At 39.0% G+C, this 23,419-nt stretch overlaps 1 protein-coding gene across 2 annotated transcripts in view; it reads left to right on the top strand.

Moving 5' to 3' along the window:
• Positions 1 to 23,187, top strand: part of PLLP (plasmolipin) — a 35,856-nt gene extending 12,669 nt beyond the window's left edge. The window contains exons 1-4 of one of the 2 annotated variants that reach the window (XM_031954560.1): positions 16,330 to 16,486; positions 17,498 to 17,671; positions 20,949 to 21,071; positions 22,021 to 23,187. In XM_031954560.1, the coding sequence (XP_031810420.1) occupies positions 16,400 to 16,486; positions 17,498 to 17,671; positions 20,949 to 21,071; positions 22,021 to 22,137 (501 nt within the window). In that variant the 5' untranslated portion in view covers positions 16,330 to 16,399 and the 3' untranslated portion in view covers positions 22,138 to 23,187. Of the gene's footprint in view, positions 1 to 16,329; positions 16,487 to 17,497; positions 17,672 to 20,948; positions 21,072 to 22,020 lie in introns of those variants that run through there. The other variant, XM_003757276.4, reaches the window with a different exon arrangement.
• The last annotated feature ends 232 nt before the right edge of the window (positions 23,188 to 23,419 follow it).

Raw genomic sequence — 23,419 nt, 5'->3', positions numbered from 1 at the left:
AAAAGAAAAAAAGAAAAAGTTAAATACAAAATAGAAAAGACGGAAAAAGAAAAAAAAAAATCTTGTCATGTGCAGTAAAATATCAATGAGAATTCCAAATAAGTAACAATAAACTTCCATTTTAAGAAAACATATGTAATAGAAGACATTGTATATAGATTTCTCTCTTGATTCTTTTTAAACTTTGACTCTGAGATCAATCATTACTAGCCCTACTTTTTTTTTTCTAATAAATTCTACCCCTGATCTTTGTCTTTATTTCTCATTTCCTAACCCTTCTAACTCTTCTGCTTTATATTACTTATAACCATTAACTTGCCCTTACTTAGTGCTTATCTCCCTCTCCCCTACCAGGACATCCTATCTTTCTCCTCCCTCTTTATCTGGCTCCCATTAATTTATGCACTCTTCTATACCCTAACTTATCCTCTTCCCCTCCCCACTTCATTTATTTCTAGGTTTTGGAGGGTGTTATACATTTACATATATATATATAATTCCCTCTTTAACTCATTCCCAACCTTGTTAGGATTTCAGAACTATCAGTCCTCCTCACCCATCTAATTCCTGTGTCAGTTCTTATACCTCATTCATGTATCATAATTACTGTTTTTACCTTTTCCTACACAGTTTTGCTTCTTAGAGTCACATCATACTCAATTCGGTCCCAATCTTTCTTTTAGACTGCCCAGTTATTCAGAACAATCTTTAACATATGGTTTACATTTTTCATGTATAAAACAAATAGTGTGTCCTTATTGAGCCTCTTGAAATTAGCCTCAATATTGGCTCTTATATGTCAAATTTTCTACTGAGTTCAAGTTTGTTTGGGACAAAATGTTTCCTCTTTTAAAATTTTGTTACAAAGAATGACTTGCTGGCTAAGGAAGGGACACAGGATTTAATTGGAAATGTGATACAAAAATAACACATCAATTAAAAATAAAGTGGATTTTTTCAAAGTTCACAAATTTCCTTTTCTTTTTTGACAAGATTATGTAGATAAAGGGAATGCTATAGTTACAGTTCACTTGGATTTTGGTAAAGTATCTGATAAAGCTCATGACATTATTTTGGGTGATAAAATAGCTAGATAGATTCAAGATAGTTTGGCTGGATTAAAGCGCTTTCTAGTGGAGTGTCTCAGGGATTTCTGCTTGAACTTCTGCTAGTTCAATATTTTTATTAATGTCTTGAATAAAGACATAGGTGGCAGAAATGCAAGTGACCGAAAATTGAAACAAAATCAAGAGGCAAAAAAATCTTGACAGACTTTGCAGAAGTGGGTTTGGTCTTTATTTAAGGAAAGCATATTGGAGTGATGAGATTTTTAGCATATGACAAAGAAATATCATTTCATAGGACTTTGGTTCCCATATTTTGTAATTCTTTTGTTGCATAAGATGAAAGAGATATAGAAATTATATTGGAACTTGAAAACAAAACAAAAAAAAAACCCTATTTGATAGGACCTTCCAAATTAAAATAAAAATTAAAACTTTCAGTACAAAGGTGAGCATAGACAAGTAAAGTAAAAAAAATATATTGTTCAGGAGGAAGAACTGAGAGAAACTGAAGAATTATGTAATTCATGGAAGCCTCTCGGTATACATAATGACTACTTTCTTCAAAAAAAATAATTGGAACGTGCTAGATTTAGGGAGTGCTGAATAATATTACAAAAAATGTAATTATATTTTGATGGACAGGAAATAGAAATAACTTGTTATTGATAAGGCTGCCATATCTTTTTTTTTTTTTTTTGTAATCCTTTATATTTTATTTTTTGCATTTAAAAAAACATTATTCTGAAGAGGTCTGTAGACTTAACAAACTGCCAAAGAATCAAGGTTCTGAAAAAGGTTAAGAACCTTTATTTTAAATCATGCATCATAGTCATCTAGTGTTTCTTTTTTTTTTTTTTTTTAATTTTTTAATTTTTTTATTTAATAAAGGCTGCCATATCTGAATCAGTTGTCTAAATCTAGGTAAAACAAAGATTTAAATTAATACAGGATGACTTGTGTGCAGATACCTTTGGGGCCACAAGAGGCTTCTGGGAAACTCTCTGGGGTGGATCTGAGCATTTGGGCAAGCTCTTAACATCCTTGGGGACATTTGTAGCAGTAGTGAGTCAACCTCAGATACTTTTTGCTTTCCAGAAGATGGAAAATAATGTCTGGTAAAACCTGAAGAAAGAAGATGAAACCATTGAAATAGAAACCAGCAGGGCAAATGATGAAACTTCAACCCTGTGGAAAAGAAATTCTGGTCTTGTGGGGGGAAAAAAAGAGAGGAAGAGAGATGACTTTTAAGAGAATTCTTGGAAGGGGAAAAAAAAAAATCAGAAATGTAAGGAGCAGCTAACTATAATTTATATCAAGATTGCTGAGCTTAATGAAAAGTAAAATTGTATGAGGAAATACCTGAAATCCTTATACTGAGTATTTCTAAGTATGAAGCATTTATTTGAATACTCTGAGGAAGAAAAAGCAACTCTAAAAGAAGTGGCATCTGTAGGAAAATTAGATTTTTCCAGCTTCTTCCATTTCAGTGCATTTGATTGCTACTAGAAAACTCTAAAACCTGAGTGAGAGAACAACCTGAGGAAAATATCAGCTCCTAGAAGACTATATTATGAGAGAATTGCTGGAGGAAGCCACTGATTAATTGAGAACTAGTGCACCTTTAAAATAAAAGCTGCTCTTGGAGAGAGTGATTCTTCCACAATAAATTGGATCCCTTTTCCAGGATCTTTTCATATGAAAGAGAATGATAATTAAAACTGTAGTTGTTCCTAACCAGCATTAATATTAACATATGCTTTGATTTATATTTAGCTATATCTTCTCTGAAAAGTTTTTGCTGCCTATTCAGAAGACTATGACCCTTAAAATGAGGAGTACAATCTTAAAACATTAGCTAGACAAAAATGGAAAGAAAGGGTAGGGAGATAAGATTTACTGCTTGTAGAAAATGGGGGGTAAATATTTTATTAAATTTGTTTTGATTGATATTAATTTTACATGAAAATTAATATAAAACTAATGAATAAATTATAGAAATTATATTGCATAAATAAAAACTCCAACATAATCTATTTAAACAAGTTATTGATGACCTCCAAAATAGGAAACTAGTAGAGGAAAGGACATTGGCACCAATAATTGTAATAATTTTTATAATGAAGTTTAACCATGATAAATCAGTTGCTAAAACATGGAGACCATAAGAACTACAAGCCACCTCATTATCAGACTTTCAATCAGTTTGCTAAGCAGAAAGATAAGGCAGTTAAGGTCAACACTGGTTTAGAAAATAAACTTCTTTGTAAATTTTGTGGAAAAAAGATGGTGAAAGATCATAAGCAATATCACCTCATTAAAAACAGAAGGGAAAGGGGAAAATAAGTTTAAAGAGATGCAAGTGGTCAAAGCCATCCCATGGACTTGAATAAAAGATGAGACTGGAAGGGAAACAACAAACAGATGGAAAAGATTGGTGAGAATTTTCTGTCAGATCACAAATTCCTTTCACCATCATAGGTAGTAGAGCCACCACATCTGGACTCTAGCTTTATAGTCTCAGAGAAGTGGAAATGATGTTGAAGAAAACAAATAAGACTTCATTGTAGGTGTAGGATGAGATACAGTGGAAAAGTTCGAATCAAAGAGAGAGTCCCTAAAAAAGCTTAGTTCTTTCTGTAGTCATTCTCACTTTTAGATGATGTTATGCTGATTGCATCAAATCCTGGAATTATCTAAATAAGATGTATAGTCACTTAAAAGGGTTTTTCCTATCAAAAACACCACTAACACCGAAACCACATGCGTGAAACTTGCCTATTTAGAATAGACTATGAAATGCAATTGAATGGACAGTTTACAAAGTGTATATACATGTATATTTTAGACAGAATATGCAAATGTATGATGAATTGAATATAGAACTGAACAGAAATTGGATTACCTGTGAGAAATTGTAGTTTTTTTTTTTTTAATAACCTCAGTTTTCTTCCTAAAACAAAGATATTCTATTTTAACATAAATATTCTTCCACTGATGCTGTATGGCTTTGAATCATGGTGAAGTAAAAATCACTGCAAGGACAATGTTGATGTGCTTGGAAGGGATGAGTAAGCTGTATTGTGTCACAAACGAGCAATTATATGAGAAAAGCAGTGTTAGAATTGTGGTTAAAGAAATATACGATTAAAAAAAAAGAGTAGCTGATCACATAGTGATCGTGACAATATAATCAATGGTCATCCCAGGTGCATCACTATTATCCTCATGATTTCAAAAGATGCAGAATAGACCCATAGCACACTGAGTGGTATCTTTATATATGAGAGGACAGGAACAAGAGTTTCTCAAGGTGGGAAGGCATGGGTGCATTGTGGTCCCACCATAGAGCATGTATATACATTGATGAGATCATAGCTCCATGCAACACTGGAATAAGAAAAGCTGTCTAAAAGTTGCATTAAAATGTAGTGGGTTCCCCTCCCCCTAGACACTAGGGGCTTTGGTCAGAGGCAATTTGTCAGCTTCACTAATTTCCCAGTCACTTTGACTGGGAGACATTTGGGGCACCTTCCTCTGCTCACTGAGGGCACACCTTGCTCTGAGGACACACTCCTGATGATTGGCTGGCTGGAGGATGAACTCTTATTAAGATGGCTTCTCTGTGCTCGTACAATTAATAAAACGGATTAATTTTCTCTTTCCTGAATTTCCACACCAGCAGATAATAGAGTAGATCTTTGTTCTGGAGCTGTGAGGAAAACTAGAAAGTGGGTGAGACTTAAGTTTTTAAGAATTGATTTTCTCAGACTAAGAGATAGTAGAGAATAAGACGTTTGTTATAAAAATAGACACGAATGTATGTGCTTGCAATGTCTAAAGTGGAGAGAGAATTCCTGATTTTAGGAGAGGGCAACTGGTTAGACACTTAGTAGTTATGTTACCCTGGACAAATCATTTAACACTATTTGCCTCAGTTTCCTCATCTGTCAACTGATCTGGAGAAGGAGATGAAAAAACATTCCAGTATCTTTGCTAAGAAAATCCCCAGTGGGGTCACAAAAAGTGGAATGTGACTAAAAAATGATTGAACATCAATAACAATTTTAGTAGTTCAGGAATTAGACCTTCTTGAGAGATGTAGTATTTTCCTTGAATAAAGAAATAAGTTCCTGAACATCATCCTACTTGGAAAGCATGCAGTTGACTCTAACTGCAGGTTCCAGAGGAAGGGTGTTGTTTGTTCAGCAATTTCTAGAGGAAGTCCAAGCCATAGGGTGGTATATGAGTCTTGGAAGTAGGGGGGAAGGGAAGTGTAAGACTCAGTGTATGAATTCCGATAGTCTTTTCCATCTCTGCATCGTCCTTGGAATGAAATAAGTTAGTTATTGGAGTGTTTATGTAAGTGCTGGGGACCTCTTATATCCCATCTAGGTACGAACCATACCACAAGTGTATGGCATTTTCCTGGAGTAACTGCAGGTGGAGGGAATGATTTTTAGCTGAAAGTGACCTTCACAGATTCCTCTCAGTTCATGAAAAAATCCAGTATACTGGAGGCCCTTGGGTCACAGGTGAATGATCACTTGTTTATAAATAGTCATTTATCGAGTCATACATGCTAGTATGTTTTTTGTTTGTATTTTGAGGCAATTGGAACTAAGTGACTTGCCCAGGGTTATACAGCTAGGATGAGTTAAGTGTCTGAGGCTGATTTTGAACTCAGGTCCTGTGCCCTATCCACTGCACCATCTGGCTGCCTCCATGCCTAGTTATGTACTAGGCTCTGTGCTAAGCACTGTAGTTATACAAAGAATCAAAAGACACAGTCCCTACCCTCAAGAAGATCACAATTTAATAGGAGAGAACAAACAAATATGTATGAATAAACTATATACAGGAAAAATAGTAAATAATTTAAAAAAGAGACGGCACTAGAATTAAGAAGGTCTGAAAGGCTTCCTGTAAAAGATGGAATTTTTTAAAAAATATAAAACAATGTAGTAAAAATAAATGACCTAGATAAAGTCTACAAATCATCTTCCCTAAATTTAAAAAACTTTAAGCTAAGAGTGATTCTGAATTAAGCCAACTAAGTAACATAAGATATTAGCTGTTTGTCTTTTCTAGGAAGAGGCAGAGGGGAGAAAAGATGGCATTTTAGCTGGAAATTGAAAGAAATCAGGAGACTGAGATGAGGAAGGAGAGCATTCCAGGCTTGGGGGAAAGCCAGAAAAAATGCCCAGAGCCAAGACAGAGTATCTTATTCATGGAACATCAAGAAAGTTAACATCATTGGATGGAAGAATATACAGTGGAGGAGCAAGGTGTGAGAAGACTGGAAAAATGGGAATGGGGGAGAGCTGAGTTGTGAAAGGTTTTGAATACCAAATAGAGGATTCTGAATTGATTCTTGAGCCATTGGAGTTTGTTGAATAGGAGAGGAGGGGAGGGAAAGGGAAAGAGACAGGGTGAAATAGATCTACATTTTAGGAAAAATCACTTTGGCAGCTGAATGGAAATTGGATTCGAGTCGGGGGAGGCTTGAGGGAGGGAGACTAATCACAGTCTATTGCAATAGTTCAAACAGGTAAAGTAATGAGGGCCTGCATTAGAGTATTGGTAATACTAGGAGAGAAGAAAGTATATATGAGAGATGTTGCAAAGGGGAAATGGACAATCTTGCCAACTGATGTGGATGAGGAAGGCCAAAGGGAGTGAAGAGTGAAGGATAACACTTAGCTGTAAGCCTGAGAGATTGATAAGATGGTGGTGCTGTGGCAGGTGAAAGCTGAAATGACTGAGGAAACGAAAGTTCAAGCTTCTAAACATATTTATTTATCATGCAGTGTGTGTCGATTGCTCAACAAACTGGGACCAGACCTCTTCAGTTTGGCATTGGACCTTGAATAGAAGGGAGACAGATAGTGCATTAAAAACAAACAAATAAGACCAATTAATTAAAAGAAAACCATTAATTAGTTTTTCTAATTGAAGGAAAGATTTGGGATTTTCCAAGTTGAGAGGAAGAAGAGAATAGAAGCAATTCCCTGAAATCAAAAGAAGAGGTGTCCCATTCCCCAAGTTATCTGTATTCCGTCAAAGGGGCATGGAAACAGTAACTGATCGATCAGTTTTCTAATAAGACATAGGAGTTATTTGACATGTACAATTGTGAGAAGACTCCTTGTCTTTGGATCTGACTGGGTTTCTGGTCAGCATAATCTAGGCCCTTAATTAAGGTCTCCAAGCAGCAGGTAGAAGTAGTCCAGTTCCCCCACCACACAGGTTCAAACAGTGAAATGAGGTTCCCTCAGCATTCCCATAATTGAATGATGTGGTTTTCTCATAAGATAGAAATTGGGTTCGTCCATAATTGAATAGAAAGGGAACAAGCTAGATCCATAGCTGAGTTATAAGATCGTGTTAGCATAATTCATTCAGTTCCCATTTTCATTTATTATGCTAATCCCTTCAGTGCCCTGGATAGTAATAAGGAGGTTATTAGGAATAATAATAATATAAAAGGAACATATAATATAATAAGGAAGGCAGCAAGATTAGGGGGAATGAATTCTGTTTTGGATGTTAAGTTTAAGATGTCTACTGAACATCCAATATGAAGTACAATGTATTGAAAACTGTGAGGTATGAGTTGGACTAAATGATCTGAGGTTCTGAACACATATTCTTGTCTCTACACACACACACACACACACACACACACACCCATACATATGTATATTGTGTTGGCTAGAAAGCTAGACCAGAAGATGAGAATTCCTAACTCTTGCCTTGACCCCCTGTGTAGCCTTGGACAAAGATGTCTCCTTTCTGTGCCTGTTTCTTTTCATAAAAGTCTTTACTTCTGCCATTCTAGGATTATGCTTCCCACTCTACAGGGGGATGGTTTGCCCCTTGCCGTCCCGGGGATAGCCTTATAGCCCTGGCTTTTCCCCCCTGGCCCCTGGCTCACGCAGGAGGACTCGGGAAGGGGGGCCTTTGGATGAAGTCTGAGCCCCTTGTAGGACATATGGCCCTCGCTGTCGCCCAGAAGCTGGGGACTCTTATCGGCCTTTTTGCTGGTGGTCATGGCTTTCACCTCTGGATCTCTGGTTGCACATTAACAGTTTCTGCAATGATGTGAAGCCTCTGAGTAAATGGTTGAAGAGAAGTGGGAGGGAGAGAACACTGGGCAGGAAGGGGGAGAGCAGACCAAACTAAAATGCTGTTTCTGCCCCAACTTGGGCTGGGGACTGGGATTCCACGCACTGAATCCAGAGGTGGAGGGGACCTTGGAGCGCAGTGTTGGCTTAAAAACGTTCAAAGGTTAAACCTTGTCGAGCAGGCCGGAACTCTGGCCATCATCTCATCCAGCCTTGTTTTACAGATGAGGAAACGGCCCGGGGTGGAGAACGGTGGCCCACAGCTGACAGTTGTGGCCCCGAGCCTGGACAAACCTGGCCATTTTCAGAGTGGTCCCTTGGCTGGATCACCAGGCCTGTAGTCTAACTTAACATCCCTTCAAAGCTCAGAGGAGAAAAATAGATGAATTCCCACTTCCTGCCACCGGCAATCAGTTACAGAACAGGAAAATCACTCTGGGGGCTGAGTGGAAGCTGGGGTGGGGAGAGGCTTGAGGGAGGGAGACTAATCAGCAGACTGTGCAATAGTTCAAACAGGTAAAGTAAGGAGGGCCTGCATTAGAGTGTTGGCAGAAGCACAAGAGAGCTGAGGAGGTCATTCAGTTTAGTGCCCCCTGAGTACAGAAGTCAATTAATTTTTTGATGCCTGGACTGAGGCTAGAGGAAATCATTCAAGTCTCATAAGCTGCTGATATTGGGGGGTCCCTGGGCCAAGTACTCAATTCTCCCCCAGCCCTGAACAAAGACTGTTATAAGAATCTTCCAGTTGAGTGACGGAAGATTCCTGCACCTATATGCAGGCCATTTCAGTAACTGTAAAATTTAAATGTGGCCTATAATTAGTCTTATTCTTTGTGTACATTTGAGGGTTTTTGTTTTGTTTTGTTTTGTTTTTTTACGTTTCAGAGATTTTACCATGGAGAAAAAGAAAAATTCTGTTAATACAAAATTGTTTATAGTAGCACTTTTTGGTAGAGACAAAAAACTGGAAGGAAAATGGGTGCCATTCTATTGGGGATTGGCTAAAAACATGATGGCATATGAATATAATGGAATATTATTGCATCATAAAAAAATTACAAAATCATAGAAACCTGGGAAGATTTGCATGAACTGATAGCAAAGTAAACAAAACAAGAACATTCATATGGTGGTTACTGAAAGGTAAAGAAAAATAATTAAAGACTTTGTGATAGTAATAAGTTCCTACTTCAGCGAATGAAAGATCCTCTGAAATATGCTCCCACATCTCTTGAGAGGTGGTAGACTATTCATTTTTGGACATAGTGAGTTTATTTCATTTGCTTGACTGTACTAATTTGTTATAGGGAAAAGGTCTGTGGTTGGGGTCAGGAAAGAAGTCACTAGAAAGTAATCATGTAAAACAATAATTTAAAAGAAAAAATCTTTTAAATTTTTTTCCCTTTTTTGATTTAAAATTTATTTTTTTTATTATAGCTTTTTATTTACAAGATATCTGCATGGGTAATTTTTCAGCAATGCAAAACCTTCTGTTCCAACTTTTACCCTCCTTCCCCCCACCTCTCCCCTAGATGGCAGGTAGACCAATACATGTTAAATGTGTTAAAGTATATGTTAAATACATTATATGTATACATATCCATACAGTTATTTTGCTGCACAAGAAATACTGGACTTAGACATAAGGTAGAATTAACCTGAGAAGGAAATCAAAAATGCAAGCAGACAAAAACAGAGGGAGTAGAAATGCTATGCAGTGGTTCACACTCATTTCCCAAAGTTCTTTTGCTGGGTGTAGCTGGTTCTGTTCATTACAGATCAATTGGAACTGATTTGGTTCATCTCATTGTTGAAGAGGGACACGTCTATCAGAATTGATCATTGTATAGTCTTATTGTTGAAGTATAAAATGTTCTCCTGGTTCTGCTCATTTCACTCAGCATCACTCAGCATCTCTCCAGGCCTCTCTGTATTCATCCTACTGGTCATTTCTTACAGAACAATAATATTTCATGACATTCATATACCATAACTTACTTAGCCATTCTCCAACTGATGGGCATCCATTCAGTTTCCAGTTTCTAGCCACTATAAAGAGGGCTGCCACAAACATTTTGGCACATACAGGCTCCTTTCCCTTCTTTAGTATCTCCTTGGGGTATAAGCCCAGTAGTAACATTGCTGCATCAAAGGGTATGCACAGTTTGACAACTTTTTGAGCATAGTTCCAAATTGCTCTCCAGAATGGTTGGATGTATTCACAATTCTACCAACAATGTATCAGTGTCCCAGTTTTCCCACATCCCCTCCATTCAGCTTTATCTTTCCCTGTCATTCTAGCCAGTCTGAGAGGTGTGTAGTGGTATCTCAGAGTTGTCTTAATTTGCATTTCTTTGATTAATAATGACTTGGAGCATCTTTTCATATGGCTAGAAATACTTTCAATTTCTTCATCTGAGAATTGTCTGTTCATATCCTTTGACCATTCAATTGGAGAATGGAAAAGAAAACATCTTACTTTAACAGCAAAGCTTATATTTGGAATCGTTACCCTAATATTTATTGTAATGCCCATTATAATCCTCCCCCTGCCAAATATCTATACATATACATACATAAATACATGTCTATATCTATCATCAATCTACACACACTGCTGGACAAGGAGAAAAGACAAAGGTGTAAACAGTTATATTTTATTTCATTATTAGAGCTGGAGAGAACTTTATTTTCATTTACAGTTTCAAATTTTCTCCCTCCCTCCACCCATGCCCTACCCATTAAGAAGATAAGAAATATAATAGCAATCCTATTTATAGGCAGTCACTTGTAGGTACTTTAGTGGATAGAACATTATAGCTGGAGTCAGGAAGACCAAGTTCAAATCCAGCCTCACACTTACTAGCTGTGTGACCCTGGGCAAGTCAGTTAACCCTATAGGCCTATATTCTTCATCTAGAAGATGGACTGGAGAAGGAAATGGCAAACTCCTCCAGTATCTTTGCCAAGAAAACCCCAAATGGAGTCATGTGGATTCAGACGCCACTGAAACAACGTATTTATGAAGTCAAGAAAAACATTTTCATATTAGTTGTGTTGCATTCTTAAGTGAGAAAAATAAAGTGGAAAAAAAAAGTTTCAATCTGTCCTCAGAATTTAGTAGTTTTCTCTTTGGAGGTGGATAGCATTTTCCATCTTGAGTTTTTTGGAACTGTCATGGATTTTGATCAGAGTAGATAATTCTCACAAATGATCGTCATTACAGTATTGCTGTTACTGGGTCCAATGATCTAGTTCTACTCTTGACTTTATGTAAGTCCTGGGTTTTTCTGAAATCATTCCCTTCATCATTTCTTACAGCATAAAAGTAATCTATCACCGTCATATATCACAATAAACAAATATATTTTAAAGAATCTAATATTTATTGTAAATAATGAAAAGATAAAAAGAGAGAAGTATTTCATCATTCCTTTAAAAAAAAACTGGTCTAAAGAAGTTTGTTTGTTTTAAGAAATCTGTGCCTCAGCTTTTAAAAAAGTTCCCCAGTCCAGGAACTGACCCCAAGCTGCACTGGAGCCATTGTAGTGACCTCACCAGCCAGGCCCTCTGGGTGTGGCCTCAGAATGCCCAAGAGGGGATAAGGAAGGACGGGAACTTGCTGTTTATAACTTGGGTTCCTGCAGTCTAGAGGCCTGGGGGTTGGTTGGTGGCCACACCATTTACCGTCAGTGACAGTGGGCAAGTTTCGTGAGCTGTAATACTCATTTTCCTCGTCTAAAAAATGGAGATAATAAAGGTCTTGCCTATTTTACTACACTATCAGGAGCAAAGCTTTGTAAGCCACAAAGTGCCATGCAGAAGTAGACTATTCTTTTTTTTTCCTCTAAGGCCTTATCTGTCTCACTATCAAAAGTTCTACTTCTACCCTGGCTTCTACCCAGCCCAGTCAGCAGGACTGCACTGCTTGTTTACCCTCATTGTTTGGGACTGTAATGATCTGATTTCAGGGATTTTAACATGGCAGGATTTTTAAAAAATCATTTTGGGAGTGGAGGGTCCTCGCTATTTGTTGTGGAGTCCAACTCTTCCTAACTTCATTTGGGATTTTCTTAGGAAGGTACTGGTTTGGTTGGCCACATCCTCCGGCTCATTTGACAGAGGAGGAAACTGAAGCAAAAAACGGATTAGGTGATTTGCTTAGGGTCACACAGCTGTAGAATGTCTGAGGCTGGATTTGAACTTGGGGAGATGAGTCCTCCTGGCTTCAGGCCCAGTATTCTCTCCCCTACATCACCTTGCTGCCCAGCACTCAATATAGGGATTCCTTATCCTAAATGTTTTGTTTACTAATCTAAAAATACATTTTCAGAATTCAGAATTTCAAGTTAAACCCCTCCTATGGGTTCCTAGGGTCAAATTGGGAAAGCTTTAGGAGCTTAGATTTTAGGGGTATCGGGAGAAGAGTGCTCCATTCTGGGGTAGGGGGTAGGCAGAAAAACCGGTTTGCCCTGGTTAAATCATTAAAAGAAACCTGCCTTGAGGCAGGCTCAGGTGTTAGGAGGGCTGGAATGGAAAGAGTGATTTGTGCCAAAAGGGTATCACTGCCACCCCTGCCCCTGTGCAACTTGTGAAGGCCTGGAGCCTACGGCACCATAGCCTATCTCAAGATATCTCTCTCACTAGTCCCACATGTGGGAATGCATCCCACATTCCAGCTACAGCCTCGAACTTCACATTTGTTTTCCTCCTGTTTCCAGAGGCATTATTTCTCTCCGTCCCAGTTTTCTCACCTCTAAAATAGGTATAATACTCCAGTGATGATATTAACTCATGTTAATTTAGTGCCTTACTGTTAGATGTTGAAGTGGACTGAGCTCGAGACCTGGGGTCAGGAAGAATTAAATTCAAATCCAGGCTTGGACACTTACTAATGGTGTGATCCTGGATAAATCACTTAACCCTGTTTACCTCTGTTTTCTCATCTGTAAAATGGGCTGGGGAAGAGGATGGCAAACCACTCCAGTACATTTTTGCCAAGAAAATCCCAAGTTGGATCATGAAGAATTAGACATGACTGAAATGACTATTCACAACCATTGATGTCTTATAACACTCTTAATGAACAGAAGCTAGACAGAGGCTATTATTTCTCTTTTATAGGTGAAGTCAATGAGTTATTAAGCATTTATTATGAGCCTACTATGTCCTAGGCACTGTGCTAAGTGCTGGAGTGACAAAGAAAGGCAAAGGAAATTCCCTGCTCTCAGGGGAAGAAGATGGACTGTGATAGAATTGACCTGAGATTTTGAGAAACGACAGTATAAACAAACACAGAGAAGTGTATTTGTAGAGCTTCTGCTATGAAATAGAATGTCACTGACTGGGTACCCCATCCTCAGTCACTCAGGCTCAAACCTAGATGTCAATCTCAATTCCTCTCTCTCCTGCACCCCCATGTCCCCCTCTTGATAGAGTCTCTCCACCCCCATGTCCCCCTCTTGCTAGGTTCTGTCGATTTTACTCTGCTAATATCTCTCATACTCTCCCTCTTTGCTCTAAGAGCCTGACCCCGGCCCTCATCATCTCCTACCTGGATGATTCAGTAGGCTCCCTCAGATCTCACCACTCCATGCCGTCTTCCATTCAGCTGTCAAATTGATCTTCCTAAAGTATAGTTTGGGCCACTTCACACATTCTCCTCCCCCTGCTACTCTCCATCCTCGCTGAGAGCAATACAAAATCCTCCATTTGGCATCTGAAGCCTTCATAGCCTGGCCTCCTACCTTTCCAGTCTTTCTCCTGTTCCCAAATTCTGCCATGCCATGACCCTGGACTCCAGCTGTCCCTCAAACAACATGCTCCGCCTCTACACTGGGCATTTGCACCATCTCCCATAGCTAAAATGCTCTCCTTCCTCCTCTCTACCTCCTGGATTTCTGCAAAGTCCAGCTAAAGGCCTCCTCCTCCAAGAAGCCTTCTCTGATCCCCTTTCATGCTAGGGCCTTCCCTCCTTTGATTTCTTATTTTGTATGTAGTTTTCCTCTTGTCTTCCACACTAGACTGAGTATCTTGGAAGTAGGGACTGTCTCTTGCCTTAGAGTGGTTTGCCATTTCCTTCTCCAGGCCTGGCACCAGAGTAGGTGTTTAATAAATGTTTATTGACTGATACAGCCTTATCTTACCATATGTCCCCAAAGAGACACAATTCCACAAAACAGGTCTGGAGATAGTCTGTCAATCCTCAACCTTCTGTGACTTTCAGTCTGCCTTCTCCATTCTTGTTTCTGAGGCTCTGAATTCTACTATTAATTATAATTCCATGCTTTCTAATCTCCAGTGAGTCTTTGATTCTGTACCACAATCCTTTTGTCCTCTAAATTATTCTTTATTTTACTCTCTGGAAACTTGTTTTCCTTCCCTTTTTTTCTGAACAAGAATTTATTACATATTTTACTAACAAGTGATCATCCAGTCTTTATTCAACAATCTCTGATGAGGGAAAACTTACCTCCTTAGCTCATTCCATTTGGGAGTAGCTCTAATTATTACAGGATTCTTCCTTAAATTAGGCCCAACTTCTACAACTTCTACCCATTGGTGCAAATTTTTCTCTTCAGAGACTGGAAGAATCTAATCCTTCTCCCACATACTGGCCCTTCAAATTTTTGAAGGTAATTATGTTTAAGTCTTCTCTTCTCCAGACTGAACACCCCCAATCCCTCATATGGCATGATTTGGAGGATCTTCTAATCCTCATTATTTTCTCTGAGTGCTCTTCAGCTTATCACTGTTCTCCCTAAAGTGAACTGAATGCAATTGTCAGATGTGTATCTTGAAAAGGGTAAACTTTAGGTATGGGCTAGCAACTGAGAGCCTCTGAAGTTCCTTCCAACTCAGTACTTTGGAGAACCAACAAGGGCAGGAGGAGTGGGGGTGGTAGCAGGCTTCCTTGCACCTGTCCCCATAGATGATCCATATTAAGGATTGGATTTCCCTTTAACTGGCAGCTGTTAAAAACAGCAGTTCTCAAACTTTTTGGTTTTGGGAACTGCTTTATACTTTTAAAAAATGGAGTGTCTCTCCCCCCAAAGATTTGTGTGTTAAATGTATATTTATTGCATTAGAAACTTTTTTAAATTCCAAAAAAATACTAGTATTATTTTGAAAAGTTTTGATCTTGTAAGCCCCCTCAATACTACTATATTAAAGCATTAGGGCCTGTGAGGAAGAGAGTTTGGGCTCTGCTATAGGTCTAGGAGGCGCCATGCTGTCAGGCAAAATGCACACACTCACTTTTCCAGACAAGTCTTGGATCTTGTTTTCGAAAATGATAAAGGCAAGTTAACAGATTTTTCTGTTTTTTTCCCCCCCTGGCCAAGGACTATTGAACCCAACTTTTTTCAGACAGTTTCCTTATTATAATTAGAAGCTTGGGCTGGAGGGATCCTAAAATCTTGCTGGTGGCTTTGCTTCTTTTTAATAATGCATAAGAAACCTTGTGGCATACCGGAGAGAGCTGGCGGTGGAGTAAGGAAAACTAAGTTTGAAACCCTGACTTTGGTTCACTAAGCCTAGTGACACTGGACAAGATGTCAGAATGTAAACAGGAACAGCCTTGCTTTTCTATTTGCATCTCCAGTGCTTATCATAGTAAGCACTTAATTTAAAAAAATTTTTTTAACCTCTCAATTATTAAGATTGAGTTGCAGTGAAAGCATTTTTTGGTTATCACTACAGATATTAAAAACCAACCCAAACCAACCCACAAACCTCCCTCCAAAGCATATTCCACCCCACCCCCAATCATTAACTCAATTGTGACAAGGATGTATCCTTTTTAACATATGGCACATTGACTACTATATTTGGCCAATTTTGCTGCTTCTGCTAGCTTTATTTACAGTGTAGTCGTTGTGTACGACTCTGTTGTCACTGCTTTCTTCCCTCTGTATTGCTTCATACAAGTTTTCCCAAGTTCCTTTGAAATCTCCACAATCATTTCTGTGTTCCCAGACATTCTTATGCCATAATTTGTTTGCCAATCAGTGGGCTCCTAGGCAGCATCCCACTTTTGGTATGGATTTCTTTAAGCTTTAGATAGTTAAAAACTAACTTCAAGCCTTTGCTTTTTGTCAGAGCTCAAACACAACTGGTTCATCTGGGCTCCTGAGACCTCAGATACTGAGTTATCTGCCCAGCTCATTGTGGTTCGTTTTACCAGAAGCAACCAGCATTGACAGGATCATGTCATGTGGGACTGCTTGTCTGTCACTTAGTCACAAATTCACTCAAGTTGAATATACAATGTCAGAGCTGAAAGAGAGAATAAAGGTAACCTGGTACAACCTCTCCTATCTCTCAATTGTATTTGGAAACTGAGGCTTCAAGGAGGCCATTTTGCCTTAGTTCACATGAACCCAGCAGGATAAGGCTAGAGAATGTTATGTCTAGGGAGGACCTTGTTATTGTGAAAGCAGTTCCTTTGGGTTTTTTAGTACCTAACATGCTGGTGTTCCTAAATCTAGCCAGATTTCTGGCAGGGAAGCCAGGTTTTCCAGTGATATTGTAATGCTGAAGAAACTGAGGCAAGATAGAGATTAGATTTAATATTTTATTTAAAAGGGAAAGATTTACTGGGACTAAATGGATCCATAGTTTGGTCCCAGGGCTGAATGAGACTATTTCCAAGAATTCAGCAAACAATGGGAGTTCTGAATGACCTATGGACACATAGCTCAGACTCAGGGAGTAGACCGAGGCAGGGGCGGGGGTCAGGGTGTTGAGAGGGGAATGGGACTCTTGACAGTCTAGTTCTGACAGGGCATGGGGGATGAGATGACCTAACATGAGGAAGAACCCTGGAGATGGGGAGAGGCATCTTAAGATGGTATCTGACATCCTGGTAGCTTGCGATGGGGAAAGGCATTCTGATATTCTAAAACATAAGATCTTTTATCCTTATCAAGTATTCTGATAAAGAGGGAGGGGAAGTTTTGCAGGACTGAGCTTTGAGCTGATTATTATAAACTGAAGCAGAGAAACTAAGTCAGGCCTGGGTCAAGATAATTAGGGAGACTGAGTCAGGACAATAAAAGAGAACTGTGGCATAACAGTATTAGGTAGGTCCCTTCCAAGGTGTGACCATGAGTGCTCTAGATCTTTGGCTCTCTGTTCATAAAATACTAGATCCTTCCTACTGCCCAATGAGTCTGAGAGAATAAAGGATAGTAACTGGCATGGAGGCTTAAACATCTATATCACGTCCCACCTCCCAGTCCTGGCCATGTTCCATCTGGAGGGGAATCTGACTCCTGATTCTGTGTTTTTGTTCTTCCCTTCCAGGTGGTGGGTTTGCTGGCTTGGGCCCTTATTGCAAACACCCCTTATCACTACTACTCAATCTATGGCTGGGTGATGTTTGTAGCAGTCTTCCTCTGGCTGGTGACAATCATCTTCTTTGTCATTTATGTGTGGCAACTCCATTTGAAACTCTACATGGTACCCTGGCCTTTGGTGGTAAGTACTGGGAGTGGCCTGTGATGTCAACATTTGAGAGCAGCATTGCTGGAAACTAGTTATTACATTTAGGCTTTTCAGTCTCTTGAGTTATTGGCAAGAGGCTTGAAAGTCATCCACCAAAACAAGGTTGGAGCTTTGAATTCATTAAACAAATTTGGGCACCCAGCACTGGGTTAATGCCGGAGATGGCGTCTTTTGCCCTTGTCTGATAGGGAATTGACTGAAAACATTATGGATTTTTAGACCATTAAGGTCACGGGTCTCTAGGACCCTAAAAAGCCATCCAGCCCAGTCCTTTCAGAGATGAAAATGCCTGGAGAGATTAAGTGACTACAACTGTATAGTAAGCATCAGGGGTAGAAATGGAACTTTAAAAGAGCCTACTCTTGGCTACTGTAGTAGCTTTGGTGTTGGTCCTCAGGAAGAGCACAGGGCCTGGAGTGAGGAAGTCCAGACTTCCAATGTGGCCTCCAACTCTTGTAACTGTGTGACCCTTAATAAGTCACCTACCCTATTTGTCTCATCTTCCTCAATAGTAAAATGTGGATAATAGCACTTACCTTATAGGGTTTTTCTGGAGATCCAATGAGATAGTAGCTGTGCACTTACATGTATATATTTTACTGTGTATTTAGCACAGAACCTATAATATAGTAGGTGCCATTCTTATAAAAAATAATTTCAAATGTTTAAATCTTAGCTTGAGAAGGAGTCCAATGAGGTGATCCTTAAAAGGCAATTTTAAATTGCAAGGGAGTATATGGGTTTTGCCTTCAGATCTTCCCAAGTCAAGTTTATGCCACTGCTGGGCCTTTGGTGATTAAGATCACAGTAAAAGCTTAAATGAGTGTCAAGAGAAAAGTTCTGGCATCTGCAGGACTTTGGCATCCAGATTTCATTTGTAGTAGAGAAATGATGAACCTACTGTGGAGGTCTAGAGCGGAGCAAAAGGGCTGGTAGCATTTCTGATTATAACTGGCAATATCCTCATCAGTTCATACTTTTCTACCCCAGAGACCATAAGGAAAACATCAAAGGCAGAGCTTTCCATTTGAGAGTTCTGTCCAGAAGCGTTCACCCATGATTCTGTGACACAAATGTAACAGGATTCTGTAACCCTCTGTATCCTAATTCAGCTCTGAAAAATGTGAACTCATTATTGTGCTTCCCCCATGGCCTCCTTATTTGTATTTGTGATCCAAAGAATCCCTGCAGCTGGGATCTGGAGCTTTCAAAGGGTAAGAGGCACATGATCTTAAGATAAGCAAAGCTTGGAATAGGCAGCATTGTTCTAAATTCAATGACTTTTTAAAATCAGGAAATGTGAGTCATCTCCAGAGACAGAACTGTTTTGTTAGATCTTTACATCACTGATTAGAAGCCTGTCTTCCTTCTACTGTCAAAACTGGACTGGAAGGAAAATCCTAGAACTACGAAAAGAGGACTTAACTGAGTCATAGATTCCCAGGACTTATTGTCCATTCCCTGTCCAGGAAAGTTTGCAACTAAAACAAAACAAAACCAAAAAACTCTTCAGGAAAGTTTCTATGGTCCCATTTAATTACCCATTTTAGCAACTTAGAATTTCTCTAGGACCTGGCAGTTTTTTAGCTATCATTGCCTTCAGATATTCTTTTCATCTTCTAAGCCAGATTGCCAACTTTTTCAGTCTTAGCTTTCAGTAAGCTTTCTTATTCAATATGAAAGGACATATTCAATATTCATTATGAAAGGATGTAAATATTGTTACTCCTGAGGAATAACAGAGTGCAATATTCTCTATACCTCTTGACAAATTTTTCAACTCCTCCCCCCCCCACGTTGGTCAGATTGAAGACCCCCTACTTTAAAACAGCATTACCTTCAACTGGGGACAGTAAAGTACAAGTAGTGCTTAGTTCAGAGAGGTGGTTTGCTACCAGGAGTGGGGGGGATAAAATTTTACAGCCTCCAATTCGCTGGGTTGTTTGCCTGATATGCAGCAATGCTTGAACATGTGCGCTTATCTACATAGCATAATGGGAGCAGATGGGTAGAAGATGCATTTTTGAATGGACTAATAGTCATTTGTTAACAAATCATGTAAATGGCTTTTTATTACTACCACTTTTCCCTCTTCTAGACTCAGGTGTCTCACCAGTTGTCTTCATTTCTCTGCCTCCCAAAAGCAGAATCTATTCTCTCTAGCTCTTTTTCTCAGAATTGTGGGTTCCACCCTAGGTCGGCTGTGAAATTCTTCATCCATGGTCACTCAGACTGTGGCCTAAATAACACACCTGGTGGAGCCCAAAGGAGGCTTCATTTTCTTCCTGGTACTGTGGCTTCTACTTAAGAACACCTGCCAGATTTTCTTGGAATCTTCCTGGAAAAACAGAGCTTGTTGGGGAAGAGTCATCTAGTAAGCTCCTTTTGTAGCCAGAGGAAGGAGAGAGCATGTGTGACTCAGTGTGGGCTTTTACCCACCCTCTGGTGAAATACAAATTGATGTGCTGATACTGAGAAAATTTGCCAGGGAAGGATTTTTTTTAAGCCAGTTCAGTTCCCACAAGTATGATACTGGATTACAACTTTTAGTTTGTCAAGCACTTTTACATACCTCATTTTTATATCTAGTCCCAAAAAAGCTGATAGAACAAGTTTTGTCATTTCCATTTTAGATGAGAAAATTCAAGGGTTACAGACTAGAGACTTATCCCAGGTGTTCTTAGCTTGCTGTATAATACAATCATTTTGTGATGACAGCTTGTTTTGTGTATGGTCTCCATATCCAAATATACTGTCATGCTGGATTTATCTATTAAAGCTTTCAGTTGAGTGGCTTAAGTGTGACAAAGGCCTGATATCATTCTTTTGGCTTCTTCTGATACCTCAACTGCATATTCTTCTGGTTTGTAGAAAGGGAGATCATCAGTCCTACCCTATTCATCCCCCAGCTTCCCCACTCAGCTAGCTATGGGTTAAATCTTGTGAAAATTTTGTCTAATAGAAAAAACTTTTAGGCTTTAGATGATAAATGCACAGATAAATGTATTCCTCAAAGTGAAAATCAAATGCCAAAAAAAAAAAAACCAAACTAGGATACAATACTTCAAGATTTGATTCTCAGAGTTGTATTAAGAGGGAGGTAGTACAGGGATCCTCATTTTACAGATGAAAATGAATGGATTTGTCATTGTCACATAGCTAGCTGGTATCAGAGGTGGGATGTGCTGCTTTTTGGATTGCTGAAACTGGCATCTCTTGCTTTAAGCTTTTCTCATCTCTTTTCCCCTAGCTAATGATATTTAACGTAAGTGCTACAGTTCTCTACATTACTGGTTTCATCACCGCTGCTGTTGCAGTTCAACGAACATCAATAGCTGGTTCCTATATATATGACAAGAGGGCTGCTGCTTCTGTAAGTGCCTGGTCACCCTTTGGTCTTGTCCTCTACTGTTATGGAGGGTGAGGTCTGGGTGGGAAAAGGTTGGACATGACTATATATTCATAACTCAAATCACAAATCTGGAAAAGGGAAAGGTGCAGTGGCAGAACTATTTTTCCCTTCCGGTCAAACCCATTTTATTTTGTAGTTAATTCCTTTTTCTTAAAAATGCAAAGGGAACTGAGCTATGATTTCCCACTTACATTTTAAAAAGATGTTTACAATGAAATCTCAACCAGAATATTAAGGAATGGGTGGCTCCAATTTTTTTTTTTCCTGAGGCAAATTGGGGTTAAGTGACTTGCCCAGAGTCACTCAGCACAGATGTGTCTGAGACCAGAGTTGAACTCAGATCCTCCTGACTTCAAGGCTGGTGCTCTATTCCATTACACCAACTAACTGCCCCAATTAAATAAATCTTAATGTTTTGGTTGAAAATGTTTCTAGTGTTTACTTTCCTAATGTAAGAAACTGTGAAGAATTAATTTAAATTTCACAACTATAGACATCAGAACATTAATTTTCCTTTCACAGATGCAGAGGTTGAGTTAAATCTGGATTGATCCCAGGATATCTCTCTGGAAACTTTATTCCCCCCTTTCTTTTGACTAAATATATAGATCTCAAGGACCTTAGGGATCAATCAGTCTAATCCTCTTATTTTACACAGGAGAAAAAGTTAGGGGCAAAACCAGGACAGCATCCAGGTCTCCTGATTGTCTCTTTATCAGCTCTCTGACTTTAGTTTTATCTGGCTGTCATTTGATACTTTAAAATTCTGGTAAATGGCCTGCTCCAATTCACCAAAATTTTATTTCATTTGCTAGTCAAATCAAGCAGATTGTTGTCTCCTTTTCCTTATGATATTCACTACCGATTCATTCATCATCAGTCCATTCATATAGTCCTTTTCTCTTCTCAGTTCTTTACATGTGTTGTAATGATCGCCTATGGGGTGAGTGCTTTCTTCAGCTTTCGAGCCTGGAAAGGAATGGGCAGCAATGCAGCTACCAGTCAGATGGCTGGGGGCTATTCCTAAAATGCCCATGGACCACCTTGGTACTGAAGTCGGCATGCTGTTGTGCAGGGACTTGGATACCACTGATCATCACAAGGAGGCCATAACCAGCAGAAAATCAGCCCAGCTGTGACCAAATTTGCTATCCTCTGCTGATGGAATTTGTGCTCTCACTCCACTTCTAATGGAACACAACCCACCACTCTGGATTGGCATAAATAGGCGTTTGTGAGCAAGGGCAGGGAAAAGTCTAAAAAATGAAAGGGTCAAGGATGTTAAATGACTTCCCTGTCCCTTCAGTCAGGGAAGGCCACTTCTCAGGAAGTGGTGTTGTGGCCATCCTGCTTTGTACTTATAAGACTTCAGCTTCCAGGGTCAGGAATTCAACCCCTTTTACCAGCATTAAATCTGCTAACAAATAACACCTCAAACTTTGTGATCCTATCATGTATATACTGTAAAGGTAACTATGGTAATAGGTAGTACACTCATAATTTTATGAAAAGGCAAGGTAGCTATTGGAATTTCTGAAATCTGCACCCAAAAGCTGGTTTCACATCACACAGAGCCAAGATTTGAGTTATACAGAGAGTAGCTAGCATTGTAAACTCTTCTCTCCTATTTCAATGAGGAAAGGAACAACTCACTTTCACAATATCCAATAAAGAACAAAGGCAAGGAAAGGCAGATAAAAATAAATCCATTAATCGGCTACTAAAATAAAATAGTGCTTAGGTACTAGTTTAGGGTTTCACTAATATATAGGTTGTGGGAATCTACATGAGAATTTTTACATTTTAGAAGCTTGTATTTAATGGAAACCCTAGTTTTTTTACCTGCTTCTCAAAGATACTTGTCCAGTTCTTTCCTTATATTTTAAAATATCATTTTTGACTCTACATCCTTTTTGAAAAAGCTAAATACCAAGACTGATTTTCTTCCTGCTACCACAGGCTGAACCCAAAGACAATGGATTTGGGGGTGGGTGACTCACAAGCTTGCCTGGCTGTTGGATAGTAATGATTTTGTTCTTTGTATATAAATAAAGACCAAGGAAACATTTGTTTGGAAGAGATGTGGATGGAAATTTCTGTAAATGGCTCTATGATACTGCTGCCTTTTAAATAATTCTATTCCAATTTCTGGGGACTGGGTGGTTCTTCTGCTCTTACTATCCATATCCCTTCACTAGCAGGCTCGAGAAAAGTGTTATTTTCTCACTTTGAATATTAATTCTCGTCGTGATTCCCAGTGTAACTTCACAGAACACCCCGTTCTCTTGGCACTTATATACTTGAAGCGT

Source organism: Sarcophilus harrisii, chromosome 2 (genome assembly GCF_902635505.1).
Source record: "Sarcophilus harrisii chromosome 2, mSarHar1.11, whole genome shotgun sequence".
NCBI lineage: Eukaryota > Metazoa > Chordata > Mammalia > Dasyuromorphia > Dasyuridae > Sarcophilus > Sarcophilus harrisii.
The sequence above is the reverse complement of the archived record's forward strand: the minus strand, read 5'-3'. Positions and strand labels throughout refer to the sequence as shown.